Source organism: Planococcus citri, chromosome 2 (genome assembly GCF_950023065.1).
Source record: "Planococcus citri chromosome 2, ihPlaCitr1.1, whole genome shotgun sequence".
NCBI lineage: Eukaryota > Metazoa > Arthropoda > Insecta > Hemiptera > Pseudococcidae > Planococcus > Planococcus citri.
Genome location: NC_088678.1, coordinates 32,503,176 through 32,525,101, shown reverse-complemented (window position 1 = coordinate 32,525,101; position 21,926 = coordinate 32,503,176). Strand labels below are relative to the sequence as shown.

General features: G+C 33.1%; 1 protein-coding gene across 1 annotated transcript in view; it reads left to right on the top strand.

Moving 5' to 3' along the window:
• The window catches only part of LOC135835439 (gamma-aminobutyric acid type B receptor subunit 2-like), a 137,465-nt gene that overhangs the window by 59,047 nt on the left and 56,492 nt on the right, over window positions 1-21,926 (top strand). The window contains exon 5 of the mRNA XM_065349695.1: window positions 3,110-3,253. Within this exon, the coding sequence (XP_065205767.1) occupies window positions 3,110-3,253 (144 nt within the window). The remainder of the gene's footprint in view (window positions 1-3,109; window positions 3,254-21,926) is intronic.

The window sequence follows — 21,926 nt, the reverse complement described above, 5'->3', positions numbered from 1 at the left end:
CGTGAAAAGCTAAAATTTGCTTTACATTCGTATTTTCAACCTCATAAATTGATCAGTTGAGTTCCAGAAATTCTAGGACCTCTTTGATTATTTTTGAATCGCTGATTGGTAGCAGTTTACATTTTCCATTTGAGACTTTCTCTTTTAGGAATTTTGAAAATCAGCAGAAAAATCGAAAGATCATCAAAAAATTAATTCTCAATGATGAATAATTTCATCATGAGATTTCTGGAGGATTTTCAAAAATTTGGTTCATTTTTCATGAAAAAATCAAAATATGATTAAATTGAAATAAAAAGATGATTTGTGCCTTATTTTTGATCTCCAAATTTTTCAATTTGTCCAATTTTCAATTTGTCCAATTTTCAAAAAACTTTAAAAATCGCCCAAAATAATATTTAGCATCTGAAAAGCTTATAAAGAAACCCCTCGACTCTGGACTTTGATTTTTCAAAAATTTTCTATAAATCTACTAATTAATTTAAGCAGCCAAAACGTTTCTTGAAAATGTACTTGAAGATGCTCTTTCAATTTATCTTCGTCTGGTAAGAAAATTCTCCTGTTTGGGAGTTCTCTTCGTCAGCAATTATCATTCATGTCCAAAACTTGAACAAGACTTAAGACTAGATTCAAAAAATTTGTTAAGATTATTTGTAAGACATTCCACTCAAAATGAAACACATATATCCACATTCATAACCAGAAGTACGTGAGATAAAATTATGAAATATTTGATCTCAAAATTTGCAAATATTTCACTCAAAAGGCCCATCCAGCCATTAAAAAAGCATCTCAAATCCAAGCTTCCGGGGAAAAAAAAGAAAAACAAAACACACTTAGAATCAATTGCAGGAATGAAACACGTTGAGAAAGACGTTGTGCGTTGATCCTTCATTAATATTTATAGAGAAAAACTTTACAGCCCTGTTCTTCTTCTTAACTTAGCGCACTCAAAAGATCTGATACGTAAAATACAACAGAAAGAACACGACGAACCATCGTTTTGAAAATTTTTTCTATAAAAATAACTCAAAAACTCAAAGAATTTTTCCGAATCTGCGAACATTTTCCCATTTCGTTGACGTATAACGGGGGAAATTCGAGAGAAAATATGATAATGTACATAATTCCATTAACGCCGTATTAAATAGAACGCGTTTTCTTCCCATTGTAATCTTTCTTTTGTCAAATATATCGTTTTTCTTCGTAACTCTATTTACCTCATCGTCGTCGTCGTCGGTGGTACCCTACATTAGCTTCTTTTTTTCTTTCATTTTCATTGCACAAGTTTCACATGGAAACACGGTCTGACCACGAAACTTTCTTTGCCCTAAAAGTTCACTTTTGATTGCTCGAATAAATCGCAAAGCTTTTAATTACGACCGAGTCGGGTCTGTTTTAATTTTTCATTTTTTAATCAAAATGTTTACCCGGACTAAGGCTGCAGTAGTTTCGTTATACCTTTTAATTATCACTTCTCCTCCGAATTTATCGTATTCTCTTTAATTTTATGTTTATTAACCAAAATGTAAAAAATGCCGAACAAAGCGAATAAAAAATTCTAAACTTAGTTTTTTTATACGCTCTTAGCGAGAAAATGGGCGAAAAAAGTAAAACTTCTGAATAGACATTTTTAAATAGTTTCATGTTTTGAGAAAATTTTCGATTCGAAATTTTTTTATATTTACTCCTATCGGCTGAATTGGTAGTTTTTTGAGACGATAACGTTGAGCAAAAGTTATCGATAAAAGTTTATACTTACCTACTTTGCTTAGCCCATAGATACGAATAAAAATGTAAAAGTTTCCAAATCGGCTATATAAGATTCTTTTTACTATCGAAAAAGACAACTATAGACGAGAAGTGATTATAATGATTCCTTTTCTGTAGAAAATTTTCATCGAGAAAAAAAGTCTCGGAATAATCTTTGAATTTTATCAAGTTTTTTGAGACGTTCTTTTGAAAGTAAAGTAAGTACATAACTTATCTACTCGTGCAAACTAAACGCTGTCTTCATCAAACTTACCTATAGGTACATATACTCGTATTGTGATAAAGTAACAATTATAATTTAGATAGGTATGTAAATACATATAAGGATACCTATCTACATCTAGAAAGTTTTCGAACACTTGTATTGTACCTACACCGATGTCTAAAGAATTATACTGCATCGGACCCATAATCTAAATTAATTCTTAATGCTGTTTTATTACTGGTTTAACAATGAAAATCAAATTTATTCGTAACACCGCCGCCAGAATGCAGACATTTGAAATAATATAATCCGTAGAATCTTCCTTAATAATCCTTAAGCTCTTTTCATAAGTACATAATCGAAATTAATGTCGGAAATCCTATCGAAATTAATGAAATAATTTCATAATTCTTGAAACGATATCGCACCAAGATGTACCTACCAATTCGACGAGTTGAAAATATACACAGCTCGCTGAATATAGATAACCGACAAATTATCACGATTCCGATACACCAGTTAAGCTCGAAAATGCCAAATTGTGGGTGTAGTGAATTAGAAAAGACGCTGGAAATAATTCAAAGAAGAAGAACAAATTTGAAATGGAATTCGAAGAGTTTGTGGAGAAGTAGCGTGGAAACTCAGAAACGGATTAATGACCAAGAAAGGGGAAAAGTGTCAGAATTTGAAACTTGGCGAGAAAAAGTTTAACGTTGAAATGGAGGGATTGGAGGTGTTTCAAAATTCTGAGCAATATTACTGAAATTTGAGGAATCAGAGAGGGAAATTTGAAATGAAATGGGTGAAGTAGGTGTAAAAAAAATAGGTGGCGTCAGAATAGGTGAAATAAAAGAGCAGAAAGGCCACAAAAAGATACCTAAGAAAAATGAAAACGAAAGTTACCTATTTCCTTTTTTTCCCGCATCTTTTTCAAAATATCTATCCTCATTTTGCAAGACGTCCTATATCAAGCATACAGATAATACTGCCAACCATCACTTTACTGCCTCGATATCAAAAACGTTTAAACTGTATACGACACCTTGTATCTCAACCTTTACGTAGTACATCTCGTATGTGTAGGTACCTTATGTATATTTTTTCTATCGGATTTTTTTTTTCTGCTTGCAGGAAGATCCGGGTGTAGCGTTGAATAATTTTTTCTACGCTATGTACAAAGATCAACAAAAGAAGATTAAAGCTTTGTTAGGATCATCTAACGCCGAAGTGACTCACGCTCTGGCTAAAATTACTTTAGCATGGGATATACCAACGGTAAGATATATAGTGGAACTTTTAGTAAAATTAGTTTCGTCCTTTGACGCACCCTCGAGAGCAAAAGGATGAATTTTTTTTAACATGAAATGGGAAATGAACGGGTTATATAAGCGCGCGACATCAACATGGATTCGCCTGTCATCTGTGAAATTTACAATTAAGACATCGGTGGGAAGAATTGTTTATTTTACACGTCTATTCTTTACGCAATTAGACTCCAAAGTTGAACTTTTTTTTTTTACTTTTTAACAATTGCGGGAACTAATTTTATACTCGTAGTACAAGACGCTCCATATCTCTGGGATGCTGAATAATTCAAATACTGTTCTAGAATGTTTAATGCTACAAGTGTCAGTGAGCGGAATTATTTTACATTTTTTTGTCGAGTAGTTGAAGTACGAGATGTCAGAAAAAACAAAGACAGTGTGAAAACCAGTGTTATTCGATGAAGTTTGAAAATCTCGCGAGGGTTAATTATTCAAGTATTCCAGCTGACTGCGTGTTGCTAGCTTATGTATAAGTGCAAAACATTTCGTCGTTCAATTACTTTTAAATTACTCGAAGACGTTATCTCGCTACCGAAATAATTACTGCAACGTTTTACGTAAAATCTTGCAATAAAACGATACTTTGTTCTTTTTACGTAATTTTACTTAAAAACAGCTTTGATCGAATTAAGTTAATTAAGGTTATAAAGGTGAGGATGAATTTTGGTGTCTTGTACTTACTCTACTTTTAAGTGCTGTAAGTAGTTTTGGTACAGTACCTATCTAATTGCATCGACGGTTGACAAAAAAGAGACAAGGTGAAGCTTACGTCATTACGTATGAAAAGTTGATAAGTCAAATTCAAGTTCAAGACACTCAGAAAGCCCTCATTTTTTCAACAAAGCAATGCTGTACATTTCCATTGCCTTTTTTGAAAGAAGGGGCACAATAAAAATGAAGACATTTGAAAACATTGAACAATGAAATGGAATTCACGCTCTTATTTGGTAATGAATGAGAAAATACTTACTTTTCCGCGTAACACTGATTATTACAAAAATCGTAAATCTCAAAAAATAGGGTTCGCCTTTCTCAGAAAAGAGAGTATTTTTTTTTAGAAAGTAGAAGGTAGAAATTTGAAGAGAAAAGGGTTATATGTACAAGGACATAAGCAGAAAAGTTTTTTTTTTTTTTTTATGAAAAAAATTCTAATACTTTCATTCCTTAAAATAAGTTCGTTGTTTCAAAAATTTCAAAAATAATTGAAGAGGGAAAGTTGAGATTAAATGAAAATTGTGTCATAGAAACTATTTTTTTTTCAAAAAATAGTGCTCAACTGCTCACATTTTGAAAATTGCTTTGGAAATTTGGAAAATGAAAACCACTTTTATTTTGCGGGAGTTTCATTTTAAAGAGATAAAAATAATAATTTTTACAAGTTTCATTTTCCAAAAAAAAAATGAAGAGTTTGAAGTTTTACCAAGTTTTGTTAACATTGCAAGGTTTAAAAAATGTTCCACTTTTTTGAACCTCAATTTCTTATTCAAAAATAGTGAAAAAGAGACGGAAGCTCACCATCAAATTTTCAAAATTCAACTCCCTTTTCGGCGACAAATTGAGCAACAAAATTGAGTTGGTGTGATTGAAACAAAATTTTAAAATTTTTCTCATTCTATGAGTTTATCTCGTAAGGAAGTGGCCTTTGAGAAAATTGAGTTTTCAAATTGCTTAAAATGAACACAATTGAAAACGAATTTCTCAAAATTAAGCTACAATATTTTTCATGATGATCCAAAGTTTGGAAAAAATTCAACTCTGATTTTGAAGAGCCGCGTTTCTGCGGGAAATAAGGAGAAATAACGAATTTGGAAATCAACCTCGCCTTCCTGGCGTGGTCAAGATTATTTGAAATGGGAGGAGGAAAATGCTATTTTCAGTTACCTATGCATAAAAGTCAAAATCTGAGATGACTTTTCAATGTTTAAAAGCGATCATTTTAAGAAAAGAAAATAAAACAAAAATTTTGAAAATTTTAAAAAATTAAAAAATTTGGGGCTCTTTAATGTCATTAGTCTTTTACTACGAAGGTTTTTTTTTAGGTAGGTACCTATCTATTTTTCCTCGTGAAATGAGGCTTAAGAAAGCAGCTTTGGCCACTCATACATTGATTCCATTCATCTTTTCATGGAGCATAGGATCCATAGAGCAGCTCATAAAAAATCTCATCTGCCAAAACGTTTGAATCACGTAAGGCCCCCAATTCAAATTCTGGCGGGAAATTCCAAAAATATTGAGCATCTAGAAAGAAAAAAGTGCACTTTTAGGTCATAATTTTCTCAAAAAAATGTTGTAAGACCTCAAATAAAGTGGTTGGGAATCTTCAACTCTTGAAACCTTCTATTTTTGGTGGTGTTCTTCGAAGTGGAATTGCATTTTGAGGGGTCCACTTTTCAGGATAATTGAGAAGAAAAGTATTTTTTTTAAATTTTCTCTACCAAAAATGGCAGGTTATTTCCTTTTGTGTGACTAAGAAGTGAACGTTTTATTTTGATTTTTTTCGGGCTATTTTGGAAAATTCACATCCCTGTATAAAATCTTAGTTCTTCAACTGGACAGATAAAAAAAATTTTGAACTGTTACGTGGCGATTCTCATGTATGTTTTAAAATGAGAAATTAATGAAATCGGCGACAGAGTGACGATGAAATTTTCTTGTCAGTAATTTTAAGGAGACAGTCAAAAAATCGAAAAAATCGATCAATTCAAAAACTGAAATACTTATGACTACGATTATTTCTGCCAGAAAAAGTGAATTGAAATCATTTACCAGGTGCTTAAAACCGAACGACCAGGTACCTACTTTTTAGTTCTAAATGAACATTACGAATCTTTGACCGTGCCATTAAATATTAAAAATCCTGCAAAAGCAACTTGCTGGTTCTTTTACCTGAAAACCATTTTCTCTGTCGTCTAATCTAGAGACGAACAGCATCAGAAAGACAGAAGAGTGATACTTATTTCAAACCTTTAAATTTTCATTTTTGTGCTACCATCAAAACATCTGTTTGAACTCTAAATTCAAAAAATTTGATGATAATGAAAAGATAATACGTACCTACTAATTCATACGATTTACCAACAAAGAAAAATTTCAAATAAATCACAACCCCAAATTAATTTTTTATCACATTACATAGCTTAAAACGATACGCTTTCGATACGCGATTTAATAATTTTCATCATGAATAGTAATGCGATAGGATAGATAACAAATTTTGCATACTGTGTATTATTTTAAGAACGTGCCACAAGCCACAGCGTATATGAATATAATTCTTTCACGAATTCAAGACGCGTATCCAAAATTACATTTCTTTAGCCCTATACATTTTTAATAAAAAATTTCTGTATTAAAATTGCAAATGTGTACAAAAGGAATAATAACTTTAGTACAAATGTGAAACTGAAACGCGTCCTGAATTCCACTCATGTATAGGCAATCGACTCGCTGAAATTTTCTTTATTGTTTTTCATGCATCTCTAACGAACATTTATGTATACTACATTTTGTATATGTGTAGTAAATGTGGTACGTTTAGTCTATATTGATACGTCCTGTACAAGTCAAAAAAAATTTCTAACGTCAAAACAATCTAAAGATAATTTCATCTTATTTAAAAACTTTTTATTCGCGTAAAATATCACGACCAAATCTTTATACCAATAATCTCTTTATACAGAAAGCGATTTCTCTTATATGTCTTGCCAGCTTCGTATATACGGTGTCAATTTTTTGGCCAATAATGATAAAACCTATTGAGTATGTATTATATTTCTTTATCTTGTTAGATAAACGGTCACATTTCACTTCTGAGATGTTCAAATTGAATTAGAAGTTGATGTTTTATGAAAAGAAAAGAAAAGAAGTGCTATTTGAGATACTTTTATTGAAAATTATCGAATTTCGGGTCAATATTTCCAAGGAAAGATTTATCTATTTTATACTCGTATTACGTAACTTCCTTTCAAAAAATGAAACAATTTTTCTAAAACGAAAATACTTTACAAGCTTTTATTACCCATTAATTATCATTCGTATATGGATGGATTTTGCACTATACGTACGCTGAGGTAATGTGGATACAGATTGATTTTTTTTTCCTGATGACAATGAAACAAGTTTGTAGATATACCTGTGTGCAAAATTAGGAACGATTTCATGCAAAAAGTGTGAGATGATAAATGACCTCAAAGAAACAATAAAGTAGGTATGACAAATTTTCTACCGAAAAAAAAAATCAGCGACAAATGAATAGTCAGCAAAATTACCATTTTCAACAGCTTCCCTCTTCGCCCCTCTTAACGTCATTAATTTACAATAGCCGAGTAAAATGCAAGTTACCGCCTCCGGTATCAAAATCTACATAATATTACAAATGTTGAAAAGAAGACGAACATTTTTACCACTCCGACGTTTACTCTAAACAATAAACCTACATAATTTAAAATTAAAAACGTGCAAATGAACGAAACCTTGCGTTCAAATACTATACATTTTCAAGAATAATGCTACGCGGAGTAAAAAAGCAACGGTTGCATATATATATATATAAAAGTGAACACGTACAAATTAATCTTTTGAATACATACCAAAAAAAAAAAAAAAAACTCTACTCATCTGAAATATGTGCCAAACAATTGCAAAAATTTTCCGTCAACGCGTGATAAAAGCGACGTTGGCGGGTATTTTTTTCGATATTAATTGCGCGATACACGGATGAGGCTTCGATTTAGAGCGAACGAAATTAAAAAATACTGCAAGAAGGTAGGTAGGTAAGGTACCTACAACATAGTTTTGCATTTAAACCGCTTGAACGAAAATTTCATCGATATACGGAAATACGCCGGCAAAAGAACAGAGAAAGGAAAGTGATTACTTTTGGGAGAAAACTCATGAATATTTTAAACCACCTACATATTTCGATTTTGTAGAATTTTTCGATATAAAGTGGGCGAAAATTCTTTTAAATTAATCCTTTAAAAGCGATAATTAAATATTTATTCGAGTTTTTGTGCTGTTTAGATTGAAATCATCGCTATACCTAAGTAATACACCGACTTATTGTACCGTCAAGTCGTCTTACCCCCACCCCCTCCTCCACAAAAAATCTGGAGAAAAAATATTTTCTGAAAATTGTGGTGCGTAATTACATATAATAATAATGAGATTCGGTTAACACAACAATAGAAACTGATGCTGAGGAATGTCTCAATAAAGGTGGGTCATGTTACATACTTTTTTTTTTTTTTTTGAAATCTTGAGATATTACCCGCTAACGTTGTTTCTTTTGATGAAAAAATGACACCATAAAATTTTTGTTGAAAAATATTAATATTTAGAGGTGGCCATCGACCCTATATAATGGAGGAATATTTCAAATCAGCATATATGAAGCCAACTTTTTGGATGCAGAATCCAGGAAACCTTCTGCTCATGCGCCAAACATGCTTAAGGCGCTGGTGGAGAGAGAGATGGTTCATGAACCAATGAACCATATCTCTCTCCACCAGTGCTGAAGAATCGTGTTTTGCGCATGAGCAGAAGGTTTCCTGGATTCTGCATCCAAAAAGTCGGCTTCAACTTCCGCCGTTTTTTTTTACTTTGAAATATTCATCCATTATATGCGATTGACAGAGGTGGCGCGCAAGCGTTGAATGTTGAGAACTACAAGCGCGCAATACTCCCCCCCCCCCATAGCGACCCGGGAAACGCAACGAAGCGTCCCAGGATTGATTCTGCACAACTATAATGTGAGCGGCCTACCTTCACTTTAGTAACAAGAACTCCATTTCATAAATGGTCTTGTTGTTTTCTTTTGGGCTAAGATACCTAAGTAGGTATAGGTACATAAAAGAGTGGTAATGCCGCCTTATATGATTTCTTACTCACAATTTCTCCAGATTCATCTTTTTTATTCACCTCTGTTTTTTAAATAAAATTAGTGACATTAATGGCATTATATCCAATTTTAATCAATTCTAATTTGATATCCTCAGGTGAAGTGGAGGGGTGTAGCCCCCTTATAACTATCTGATAGGGTTTATCTTGTTTCAACTGACATGTATGGTGCCCAATTCCATACATTTTGTGATCAGGATTCTCCCTTATAGTCTCCAGTACCCTATACACATGCTCTAAAGCCTTGCTCATTTGAGCATGCTATTTCAACATCTCAATTAGAGAGGGTTTGCAGTATAGGGGTCTCACACTATTCCATGCTTTCTAACATTGCAGTAAATTCAGTAATATTTTTTATTCCACTTACGCAAATAGGTGGAATACATACGTTTCTTTTTGCGTTTTTCACTGTAAGTTTCTTTTGGCTAGATAGATTTAATGCTGTCTATTGTCATGTTGCTTTGATTTTCCTCTGATTCATCTGTTGATGAATGATGATGTTTGTTCACTGAGATGCCCTATTGACAAAAATTATGCAATAGCCTGCTAAAACGCATGCTTTATGCATAGTACAAGCAACACGTGAATTTGGACTTTTTTAAAAAAAAAAGCCTGCGATTCAACCTGCTAATACCATATTGTGTAAAAGTAATGTTAAAGAATATAAAATGAAAAAACAAAAAAAAAAAAAAAAATTGAAAAAATGTTGTAGGTGGGGATCAAACCCAGGACACGCAGTTATCATGTTTCTGCGCTACCTAACCAACTCAGCCACTTCGCTGCTTGCAAAGAGTGGAATTATTTCCGCATAAATAAATGTTTGTGCGTTGTGAACTTGGTAAATTTTTAAATTTTTCTCCAAAGTCTAAAATGTGCAAACATTTATGCAGAGATAACTCCACTCTTCGCAAGCAGCGAAGTGGCCGAGTGGGTTAGGTAGCGTGGAAACATGAAAACTGCAGGTCCCAGAAAACCGGGGGTCCCGGGTTCGATCCCCACCTAGGGCAACATTTTTTCAATCGTTTTTTCATTTTATATTCTTTAACATTACTTTTACGCATGCTATTTCGCAGGCTGAAGTGCATGTTTTTTTTTTGAAAAAAGTCCAAATTCATGCATACGCATCTACACGCCTGTTTTTATGCATAATTTTGTCAATAGGGTGGTTTTCATCCTCTTTTGACTTGGCATCAACTGTGAGCTACTACTTCCCATATGTGGTTGATTTGCCTCTGCTGTTCTTCCAACTCTTTTTGTTGAAATTTTAGTTGAAATTTATTTTGTTTCACAATTGCTTCAATCTTAAGAGGCGACGCAGCGCTGCATCCCCCACTGGGCAACCGTGGGAACTTTTCGTTGGACACGCTCGTACCTTCTAAACTCTCAACTCTCATTGCAAGACCTGTAAATATACTTTTTAGTGTGCGTAGCACACTATTGGTTTCGCTTTGAGAAATTGAAATTTCAATTGCAATGAATGTTCTCTTAAGCTATCCAACCATTTTTTGTACCTATTGGACACCATTTGAGAATCATTAAGGCGGACGGTATAGATTTATTTTCATTCAATTCGGATGGGTAATTGCTGAGTAATTGCAATTTTAGTTCATTATTTTAATGCATAAATTCCTAAAAAAGGTGAAAGGGGACTTGTAAACCACCTGCCGCTCATTGTACCCTGCTATACCCCCAGCCATATCCCTTCATCATTTTATAAACAGCTGCGTTGCATTGTACCCTGTTACACCCCCAGTTTGCCAGCTGTGTATTTCAAGTGGGAGTGGCTTGGTGGGGTGTTTACCAAACAAATATATTATTTTAATGCCTTAACCCTCGTAGTGAAGTGGTGGCTGAGTGGATAGGGCATGTAGGTAGGAATAGGAAATTTAGGGACCCAGGTTCGAATCCCCGTGAGGTAAGTAGGTAGGTGACAGATTTTTCATAGGAAAATTGGATAGGTAAATGCTTTGGAGTTACTGCCTATGTAGTACAAATGATAATGGGGCAAAAATAATGCTGAAATCGAGTTATGAATTATGATATCATTTGCTAACTAAAAATTCATTTCATTAATTTTTTGTCTACCTATAGCCATAAGTATAGTAAGAATTACTTGACATGAATAATTTTTAACTTTTTACTTATAATTTAAAAATTACTTCAAAATGAGTAATTAAACTAATTTTTGTACAATTGAAACATGAAATTTTTATTATCATGATTTAGTAAAAATTATTAAAACAAAATGATTTTTACTATTGGTACCTATAGCAAAATTTATTAAAATGATAATTTTTACTAAATGATTACAGTAAAAATTATTAAATGGGATCTGGTACTTAATTGTGCTAAATACCAGTATTCAGTTAAATTTTTTTGTAAAAATTACCCATATTTTTTTTCGTGTAATTTAGAGGCAATTCAAATTCTTAACATATTTTATAAGATTTAATTCTTAATTTAGAATAAAAAGCAAGTTCTGAAAGTTGGTTTGAAAATTTATAAATTTGAAGACAATGGAAATTCTAAAAAAAATAGTATGAAAATTTGTATTTAGAGACGCTGAGAATTCCAAAAATTGATTAAAAGTTCTGTAAGTTGCAGATAATGTGAACTTGAAAATTATAAAAAATAAGTATTGTAATATTTATGAACAAGATGAGAATTCTGAAAAATTGGAGGCAATGTAAATTCCAAAAATTGAGTAAACGTTTTACAATTTGTGAACAATATGAACTTGAAAATTGAATTTGAAATTTTTTAATTTAAAGACAATAAGAATTCTGAAAAATTATTCAAAATTTGACTATTTAGAGGCAATGTGAATTCTAAAAATTGATTGCAAATTTCCTAACTCAGCAGCAATGCAAAATTCTGAAAATTTATTGAAAACTTTATGAAATTGTAGCAATGGGGAATTCGGGAAATTGATTTGAAATTTTGTAAATTTTAAAACAATGCAAAATATGAAAAACAACTAGAAATTTCTTAATTTAGAAGCAATACAAGCTTATAAATTATTCTGAAATACCTATTGTAATTTGGAAAATATGAAAACACCGAAAAACAATTATTATTTTGAAGCAGTGAGAGTTTCAAAAATACTCATTACTGTGACATGGTTGATTCACTTATGCACTACCTAGATGTAATAACGGTTATAGCTGTAGAAAAGACAGCTAGCTACGCACACTTTGCTGCTTAGCTGTCTAGTTTTAATTGAAATTTTAGATATGTGTAGTGTTTTCTGATCAAATGGAACACTTTTAATTGGTAAGCTACTTGTAACAACATTTTTTTAAAGATTTCCATTGTTATTTGATGCACCCTTAAAAAAATTTTAAATTGGCTTAAAAATCTACAAAAATTGACGAATTAGTAAGTTGAAAATTTTATAGAACATAGTTTCACTTCTGCCATGAGCTATTTTAGCATTTTTGACCAAATTGATGAAATTTTTGATTTTTTTTGTAGCATTTTTTGGCTCAAATTCACAAAAAATCGAAAAATGTAGGTACCTACTTTAATGGCAGAAATTTTGAATGGTGACGTATTTTTGCATGCTCATTAATTTAGTTCTGTCTAGTTTCAAAATTTTCCTACCAATTGAGATATCTACCTTGTTAGCAAAATATATCTTACTTCCTGGCTATTTCTCGTCAGACTGCTTTCTGACAAGCTAGAGAAAATAACTCTATGCAATGTCAATTAAACGCAGCAAAACCAACCAATTCTTTAAACACTTCAACTTTCGAGGCATAATCACGAATCAGAATCATTGACTCGAAAATCTAATTTCAAATTTCGATAAATTGACCGTAAAAAATCGCGCAACTCATTCGAGTTGTGTTTACCGAAGAAGAAACACGTGTGAGGAAAATAGCTTGATAAAACAGTAAACAAGGCGAAAATGTACATGAAAATGGATTTGTGAAATTGTTAATAAATTTTAAGCAGAACTTATACCTTCGTGTGCGGTACGATTGTTCGTATATCTATGTAGTATTGTTTCTATTATATCTGAATTCACACGCATAGTTTGTGTAGTACCTACGTAATAAGTTCGCTACACACGCTTAAAAACAACAATAGAATTTTAAGATATGAATCGCGTAGGTATGGAGGTACATTTATAATAATGGTTGAAGTTTCCTACATAGTTAATAGAAAAGTCGCGGATCGAACGTTGATGAACGATGTGAAATGTTGTGTACCTATAGATATTGCATCAAAACGAATTTGTTGAAAAACTTTCGCGTTGAACAAGCACGTTAATAACGTGATAGGTAAATCTCGTCGGTATTGGAATAATATAATATGCATCTTGAATCATCGACTAAAGCGAAAACAATATATACAAAACACAGATGAGAAAAGCAAAACGAATAAATAAAAGAAGATTTCGCCCAGAACGAAATGTTATTTCAGCGTGAAAATCATTGCGAAAATTCACACAGCTTTAAAAAAGCATTAAGCCTTCAACCTCATATACATCGAGAGATGGTAACAGCTAAAGTACGCTGCATCGGAATCACTAAAAAATACAACAGCTAAGAAGAAAAAAAAAAGATACTCGTAAATTTTCGACTCAATAAGGTATACGTTATGTGAGATAAAAAGTCTACAGACGCCATTTTCTTCCCGAGTCATTTAAAAAACTATAAAATTTTGCGATAATTTTAATTGAAAATAGTATATTTTTCTCGAGTATCTCGAGGAGTTTTTTTTTCTCCCACTTACTTTGCTTTATCAAAAGAAACAATACTTATTTGAATTTTCTACTAGTAAATTTTCTTTCAACGTAAACTCTTATAGCTATAAAAAGCTAAAGAAGTTTTTTTTTTACCTAGGTCGAGTCTATGTAATAAGGAAGCTAAAGTATACGCCGCGCTTGTGTTAAGATCAATTTTATCAAAAGCGAAATACTCGTATTTTACAAGTTGAACATAAACAAGAATTTTAGAACTGAGAAAATCGTATTTAATGTTACAAAGTAGCAACTTTTGTCTTTGTAAAATTATATATGTTCGTCCTATGTACTCTGCCTACTGCTAATATTCCAAAAGGGTAGGTAATATGCGAAGGCGTTCATATTCAAGGAAAACTTTCGTAATGCCTTTTTTGCACGGCGCTGTTGTTTAGAAAAACGATGTTTTTAAGCGATTTCAACGTCTTTTGTTAAACCTGTTGATGTAACTCGTTTATGGAATTTTAACTTGACTAATAAATGTCGGCGGTTCTTTAATGGTTTTACGTCTTGGTGGTAATAGTTCCTCAGCAGTAACTTTCAACAGAAACTAAGGTTAGAGGTGGAAAATCATAATCTGTTGTGTGGTTTTGTGCACATTCCAACCACATCTAATTTTTTATCACGAGTTTTAAAATTTAAAAATATGGAAAACTCTAAAAGAAAAATCAGTACCTACCTAGTTTCGTCGTTGATTGTACATCTTTTATCGAATGATGATGCAGCCAGAGATGAGCAAACAGTTTTTACATTGCACCCGCCCCGTAAATGTACCATAACTGACGTAATTTTAGGGACGTAGGAAGCCATTAACAGCATACTGTATTGTCTAGCTCTAGAGCTGGACAATATTAATACTGTCCGGCTCTAGAGCTGGACAATACTGATACTGTCCGGCTCTAGGGAGGTAAGTAATCCACCTACCTCTCTCTACAAATTATGTTCAGTAGTTCTGAATTTTACACTGCACCGCTCCAAAATACTATTCCCGTTTCTTCGCTTTCGCTACTTGACATTTTAGAAACAATTATGAAATGAAACAAATTATAAGAAACGTTAGAAAGAAACAAATTATTAAAAAAGGTTGGAAAGTGATTTATCCCGCAGTTATGACACGATAGATAAGAAACAGAAGATACCACCATGAAATTTTGTGTAAACAACGAATTAGTAACCATGTATTTCTTTTAAAGATTCATTTCGCACAAGACTATAAATAATTCCAGCTTTCTATAATTGATTTTTAAATATACTATTTCAGATTCCGTCAGCTAAAATCACGTCAGTTATTTTACATTTAACGGGACGAATGCAATGTAAAATATCTTACAATGTAAGGAACGTAGGCAACAATGACTGCCTCGAGCGATTGCTGCCTCGCCTTCGGCTCGTTCGCAATCATTCGCTCACGGCAGTCATGGCTTGCCTACGTCCCTTATATAGTAATATACTATTTTCAACTCCAAACACTGAAAAAAGTACAGATTTACCTAATTAGATACCTAACTGTTTGTACGTATGATTCTTTTCAAAAATGAGTTGGTTGAATCACGATCTTTTTTCAAGAGTTTGGTCAAACTCCTTTGAACTCAAAATATTTTTGCATTTGGTCATTACAAAAGTGAGCACTCAAATTTCAACTCCTCAGAGTTACTCATCAAATAGATTTCGAAAATTTTCAAGGGAGAAATTGGACTGAAAAATCGAGTCGTAATATTTGAAGAGAAAAATCAATTCAAGTCATCACTCACTCTAGAAAATAAGAATTCCCTCAATTTTTTCAAAAAATGTAGGTACCCTCAATTGATTTCTTTAATCAAATACCTAATTGTTTAAAAACACATACGAAATCAGAAAGCTAAGTTGATGGAAATTCGCTGTAAAATATCACCAAATGAAAATTTTTCCAATTTCCTCCTTCTAAATTTTTACAGGCAATATTTCACTACCTGGTTTTGACAACTTTGATAGGTCACAAGGAAACATTTTCACATTACAATAAAATTGAAATGAGATAGAATTAATGTGCAAAACAGGGTTTTTAAATCGAAAGTTTTCATTTTAGAATTTAAAAATTCATAAAAGATCGGTAATAACTGAAAGTTTTGGAAATTTTTGACAAATTTTTTTTTTCAAGTTTTTGAGTAAGGAATTTACTTAGTTTCATTTTTGATGAAAAAAAAAATTTTTGTGGAGAGCAAAAGAGCAAAAATTTGAAAATTTGTTGTTTAGTTTTGGAATTGGGAAAGAAAAATGAGATATGTATTTTGTAAGAATTTTAACTCTTAAAAAGCTGCGGGGAGGCTCCAGAATTGCTCTAAGCGGTTGGCAAACATTCTCATTTGATTCAGGTTGAAAATAGAATACTTACCTACTTACGTAGATAAGCTTTCCAAATTATAGCTTTTCAGAACAATTTGGTAATATTTTGATTTTTCACATTTTTGGCCCTTTGGTTTTCGAAAATTCACCAAAAATCGAAAAACAAGTTACACTTCAGCCTTCAGTACTTGAAATTTTAGCTGGGTAATGTATCTTTGTGTGTACTTTTGATTCAGATTTGTCCAGTTAAAAAATTTTTCTGCCGGATGGGATACCTCTCTTGTGAGGAAAACATTACATGAAGGTGTTGTTCCCTCCCCTCATCAAAAAAAAGAAAGAAAACGCGTAAGTTTTTGACTAAATTCAGAACAAATTTTAATTTTGAGTTGGAAGTTACCCACAAAAAATTTAAGCCCTCGAGGTGTCCTGTGGAAGGAATATGAAGCCTCAACGAAGGTGCATTTTCGAAAAAATTGTAGTTTTTTTGCTCCTGTCGCCACTCAGCGCTCAGTTTATTTGAGGAATCGCTTATTTTTGGACCTGTGTTCAGAACTCCTGAGCATGGGGTAGGAGAAGGTATACATTTCGTTCTTTAGAACTCCTGCTGTTCATTGTGTGTGAATACTCACTACCTGACTTGGGCAGGTGGCACCAAATCTAATGATAACAATGGCTGATTTATAGCTCATTGTACCCTGTTTAACCCCCAGTCATTCAAACACCTGCATGGTTAATGGTTGGTGGAGGTGGAACTAGTTCTCTCCTCCCACTTTATAGGTTACTTCGAGGCCTTTAGCGGCTCTCCTAGTCAGTTCAGTTCTACACTCTGAAGAGTTAACATCTCCTAGAGATTATTACATTGGCTTATGGCCAATTATATACAATCACAACCTTACCCTTGACAAGGTCAAGTGGTTCATCCGGTGCATGATCTCATGCATTTAATTCAGTACAGTTTAGAGCCATTGGGTTGTGAACAACCTGGGAAAATATTTCGGAAAGCAGTGGTGCCATTTTTTTATTTTTTATTATTGCCTATTTCCAAACTCGAGAAAAATGGCCAGAAACCTATGAAATTTTGTCGATTTTATGTGACCAAAAAATTGACACTAACTGCGTTCCAAAACATTTTCCTTGTTTCAGGAACGATATTTCTTAATATTTTGACATGATTATTGCAAATAATATGCATTATAGAATAAAAAATTTCAAAACAAGAATTTATCTAAAAATAATCAATTTGCAAATTTTCAACCGCTCAGTAGAACCCTGAAAATGGTCTTGAATTTTGACGACAATAGCAAAGATCGACGCAGAATCTCAAATACTTTCATTTTGGACTGGACCATTTTTCCAAAAACAGGTCGGATACGATGTTTTCGAAAATTCGTCCTCTTTGATGGCTCATTTCTCCCCTCCACAGGCACCTCCGGAGCTAAACTGTTTTCCAAGTAACGTAAAACTTCACAATGAAGGCCTCTGCTGAATTTAGTCGGAATCCGTCGCGTCGATTGTCATTTTCTCGATCCAGTGATCCACCTTAAGGTGTCAGGTATCTTTGAAATTGAAGTATGTAAATTCTATTTTTACTTGAAAAGATTGAGTCAAAAACCTGTCACGAATGTTTCTAAAAATATTACAAATATGGAATTTTTTCATCACTTAACACTTTCCTGTCAATATTTCATTTCTTGCAAAACAAAATCTAATTTTTATCACAAAGTTCAGCAGAGTAAATTTCAATACTTGACCCCAATTTCAAAATACTCAAGTACCTACCTGTAGTTTAGAATTTTGGAACAAAGTACATTAGGTTAATCTAATTGGCATTAGAGTTACTTATTTCAAAACTGACTCCTCGAATAAGTTTCTTTATAATGTAACAAAAATTTGGACATGGCAAGATAAACGATTACGAAAAAAAAAAAAAAAAAAATACTCAAAAAGGCGACATGTGTAGATAAAAAATTTACCCATTTCGTTATTCTTACGTTTTTCAATTCTGGTAACTGCTACATTTCCAACATGGCAATACGAATAGGAGAGGTTTAATGTATATTTCAACTTGTTCACAAGATATGGAATTTTATATAACAAGCATTCGTTAAACATACTGAAAATAGGAACGTTTTTCGAGAAGTTTTCTCGTCTTTTTTTCCTGCTCCGTCTCCGTCTCGTTAATGATCATATACACGCGAAGTATTCGCTTTCGACATAATGATTACCGTCGGCAATTTGACTTGTGAGGTGAAAAAAAAGGAAAAAACGACAACAAAATGTTTAGAGGTATTTGAAATATTAAAACGACCACGTAAAATTTTATTTCCATGTGTACTTAGAAAAATAGGTAGCAGCTTTTACGCTTAATAAACCAAACGATGCGTTGTAAATTACCAACTTTAACATCGACTCGTTTCATAATGACTGGAATATTAATGTTGATGGGATTAAATTGACGAAACTGCACGCTTATTTCGCACGTTCAACTTTATAATTAGCACGTTTACCAACATAGAAGAATTCTCAACGTCGCGGCTATTGCGCCAGGAGCGCTAGGATGAAGGTATTCGAGCGACGTATACGCAAGGTGATTGTAGCTTTGATAAAAATTCTAGACATGATTGGCTTGATTTATGGTGATTGGTTTCGTCGTTAGCACTCTATTTTGATAACTGAAGCGTAACGGGTTCGTTGTTGTTTTTTTTTTTGTTTTTGGTAATGCGGCCTAGATGCTAGTTCAAACATGTGCCTGGAAAATTTTCAGCAGCTTTTGGGTAATTTTTGTACCGGTCTTTGTATACACACGTAAAGTTTCGCCTGAGTTTGCCACCGAAAGTTTTGTTTTGTCGGTTGATTTTGTCAAAAGTATATGCGCAAGAAAGGTCTATAGGTATAAGGATGAAGAAGAGCGGTGATATATGTATAGGATCTCGTCAACTTACAAACTTTTCGTCGTATCCGAAAAGGTGACTTAATTAACCTCGTCGAATCCGTGAATTGCATTCGTGGACGCTTCGAGGCATTTACTTATTATTTTCATTAACATTTGTATGTAATTTTCAGATTACATCGCGATGCCTTTGTAACACCATCGAGTGTTTTGGCGTGTGTGTTAAATGGAATTTATATGTACTGGCAGATGGGGTGAAGTCGGCCGTTTTTCGAGGTTTTTTGGCTCTTACTTCTTAGATTATTAAGATAAAAATGTGGGCGATGGCTTATTTTGAAGCCCCAGGACTTGTCTACAAGTGATGATTTTTAAAAAAATTTTCGGTGAACTTTTTGAGCTTATTTTTAAAGTTGAAATCTGTCCGACTTCACCCTGAAGTTGGGGTGAAGTCGGACAACCATTTATTTAACTATTTTGATCAACTTCAACTGCATCTGAGGTGAAATGGGACAACATTATGTTTTTTAAAAAGTATTTAGATACAAAATACCTTTCCTAACATACAAAAAAACCACAAAACTTCAATTTTTTCGATTTAAAATTTTTCTTTAATTTTAAAACTTTTTTTTTGATTTAAAAATTTTTTTTTTGATTTTGATGCCTGATGGTGAATATTTGCAGTTCCTTCTACCACCTACACCAGGTTTATGACTTTGTGGCATCTCTATGATCCTAAATCACACAAAAAAATCAGTATATTGGACATTTACAATGAATATACGGTTGTCCGACTTCACCCAACATCGGCTGAAGTTTTTGTTTTTCGGCCATATCTTTTTTAAATGAAGCGATACAACTGTGGGAGTGCGAAATTTGGATTCAGCGTGAAATTTGCTATAACAATACACTTATTTGTGGGCAAAATCTTCGGTAGAATATCTCCACCGTGCAAAATTTTGCACAAATTTACTTTTTTTCGAAAATTATCACAGTTTTTGAAAAAATTGCTGTGATGACACATTTTATCAGAAGTCAAAAGTAAAAAATGTCAGAAACTCACTAAACGCCGCTCTACACAATGGCCTAAACTGCGTAGGTCTATGAGAATACTAAGCGAGTCTACATTTGTCTAAAGCTCAGAAAATTAGATTTGTCCGACTTCGCCCCAGTGGCCGACTTCACCCCATTTGCCAGTATTATCAAATTACTCGTATACTCGTGTAGGTACTAGCTTCGTTTCTAAACTTATACGACAATAGTTGATGAGAAATTTCTAGAATGTTTAAGAAAAAATCAAATTTTCACATTTTACCTGTATGTTTATGTATTTCTGAGTATTGTGCGGGGTGAAACGATTATTCGCTCTTGATAGCGTCTAAAAAAGTACGTCATTTTATAGAATTCTACTACATATGCGTTATACCACCTTGACATCTGACACCGTATCGTATCCGGAGATCACACGAAAAATATGACAAACGTACGTTTCAAATATCACTGCGTACGAATTTTTTTTTTCATCTCTACTGCTGACATACGAGTATCTAATAGCGTATGTCATGAGATACGTGGTACCTACATACGTAGACGTAAGGTACCTACTTACTGCATCCATACATTGTGTTCAATGTTACTCAACCTTGTGTAAAAATTGAAGGTACGAGTGCAGAGAAATACGTAGTGGAGTTAGCTTGGCTCAATTTGGCATGTGCAGCTGCACTGGCTCGTTTTACACTATAGGCAACGGCAAATTTGTGTTCGGGTTGAAAATGGGCTTAATCGATACTTTAGACCCTAAAACAAAAAACAGAGTGGGGTTTTTCAATTTGAGTAGTTTTTGTGCTCAGGATAAACTGTAAAAGTTGCGAAAATGACCATTTTAGCCCTACTTCAAGAGTTTGTATCGACATCCGTATTGTTTTGCGAAAAAAAAACAAGGTCATTTTCGGATCTACCCACTTTTTTAAGTAAACTACTTTCCCCGATTTTTGATTGAGTAATTTTGGCAAAAATAGAAGATTTTAGAATTTTTCAAGATTTGAGATTTCAATTTGTAAAAAAATACCTCCTACGCATGATACCAAATTTCAACTTTCAAGGTCAATTTGGGGAGACTCTGTTGAAAAAAAAGCTCAAAAACTCACTTTTTTGCAACTAAAAAGGAATGAGTAGGGGTTGGGAAGTTTAAACCCCCAAAAGGCGCATCTAAGGCACTCATCGGATATACATAACAAATTTCAATTTCCTAGGTCGTTTTGAGAAGGCTTCAGTGGTAATAAAAAAATTAAAACGATTAAAAAAGACGCGAAAATACATTATTTTGCAGCTGTAAATAGGTAAGGAGGGTTTGAAAAGTTGGGACCCTTACAAAATGTGCATCTAAGTCAACAACCCCTCGGATGTATATTTTTTTCAAAATTATCTATTTATGGAACTGATACAAAAATCAACAACCTAAAATTATCAAAACTATTTACAACGCTATTTAAAAATTATATTTAATTTACAGTTATTTGAGTAGTTCGCGCTTTTTGGTGAATAACTATGTCACCTGGTTCGAGCCGGAGGTCACTTTGAAGCTGCTCATTTCAGACAAACCAAGGAGCCTTAGTTATGGCTCTCATCAACTTATTTTGGAAATGCTCGATGACAAGGCAATTTGACCTTTTTGTGATGCCTTAAATTTCCACATCCATATGACCACGCAGGGAGAAATATGTGACGTGCTCTACGAGAATCGACCTTAGGTAAAAAAATGTGTTTCGA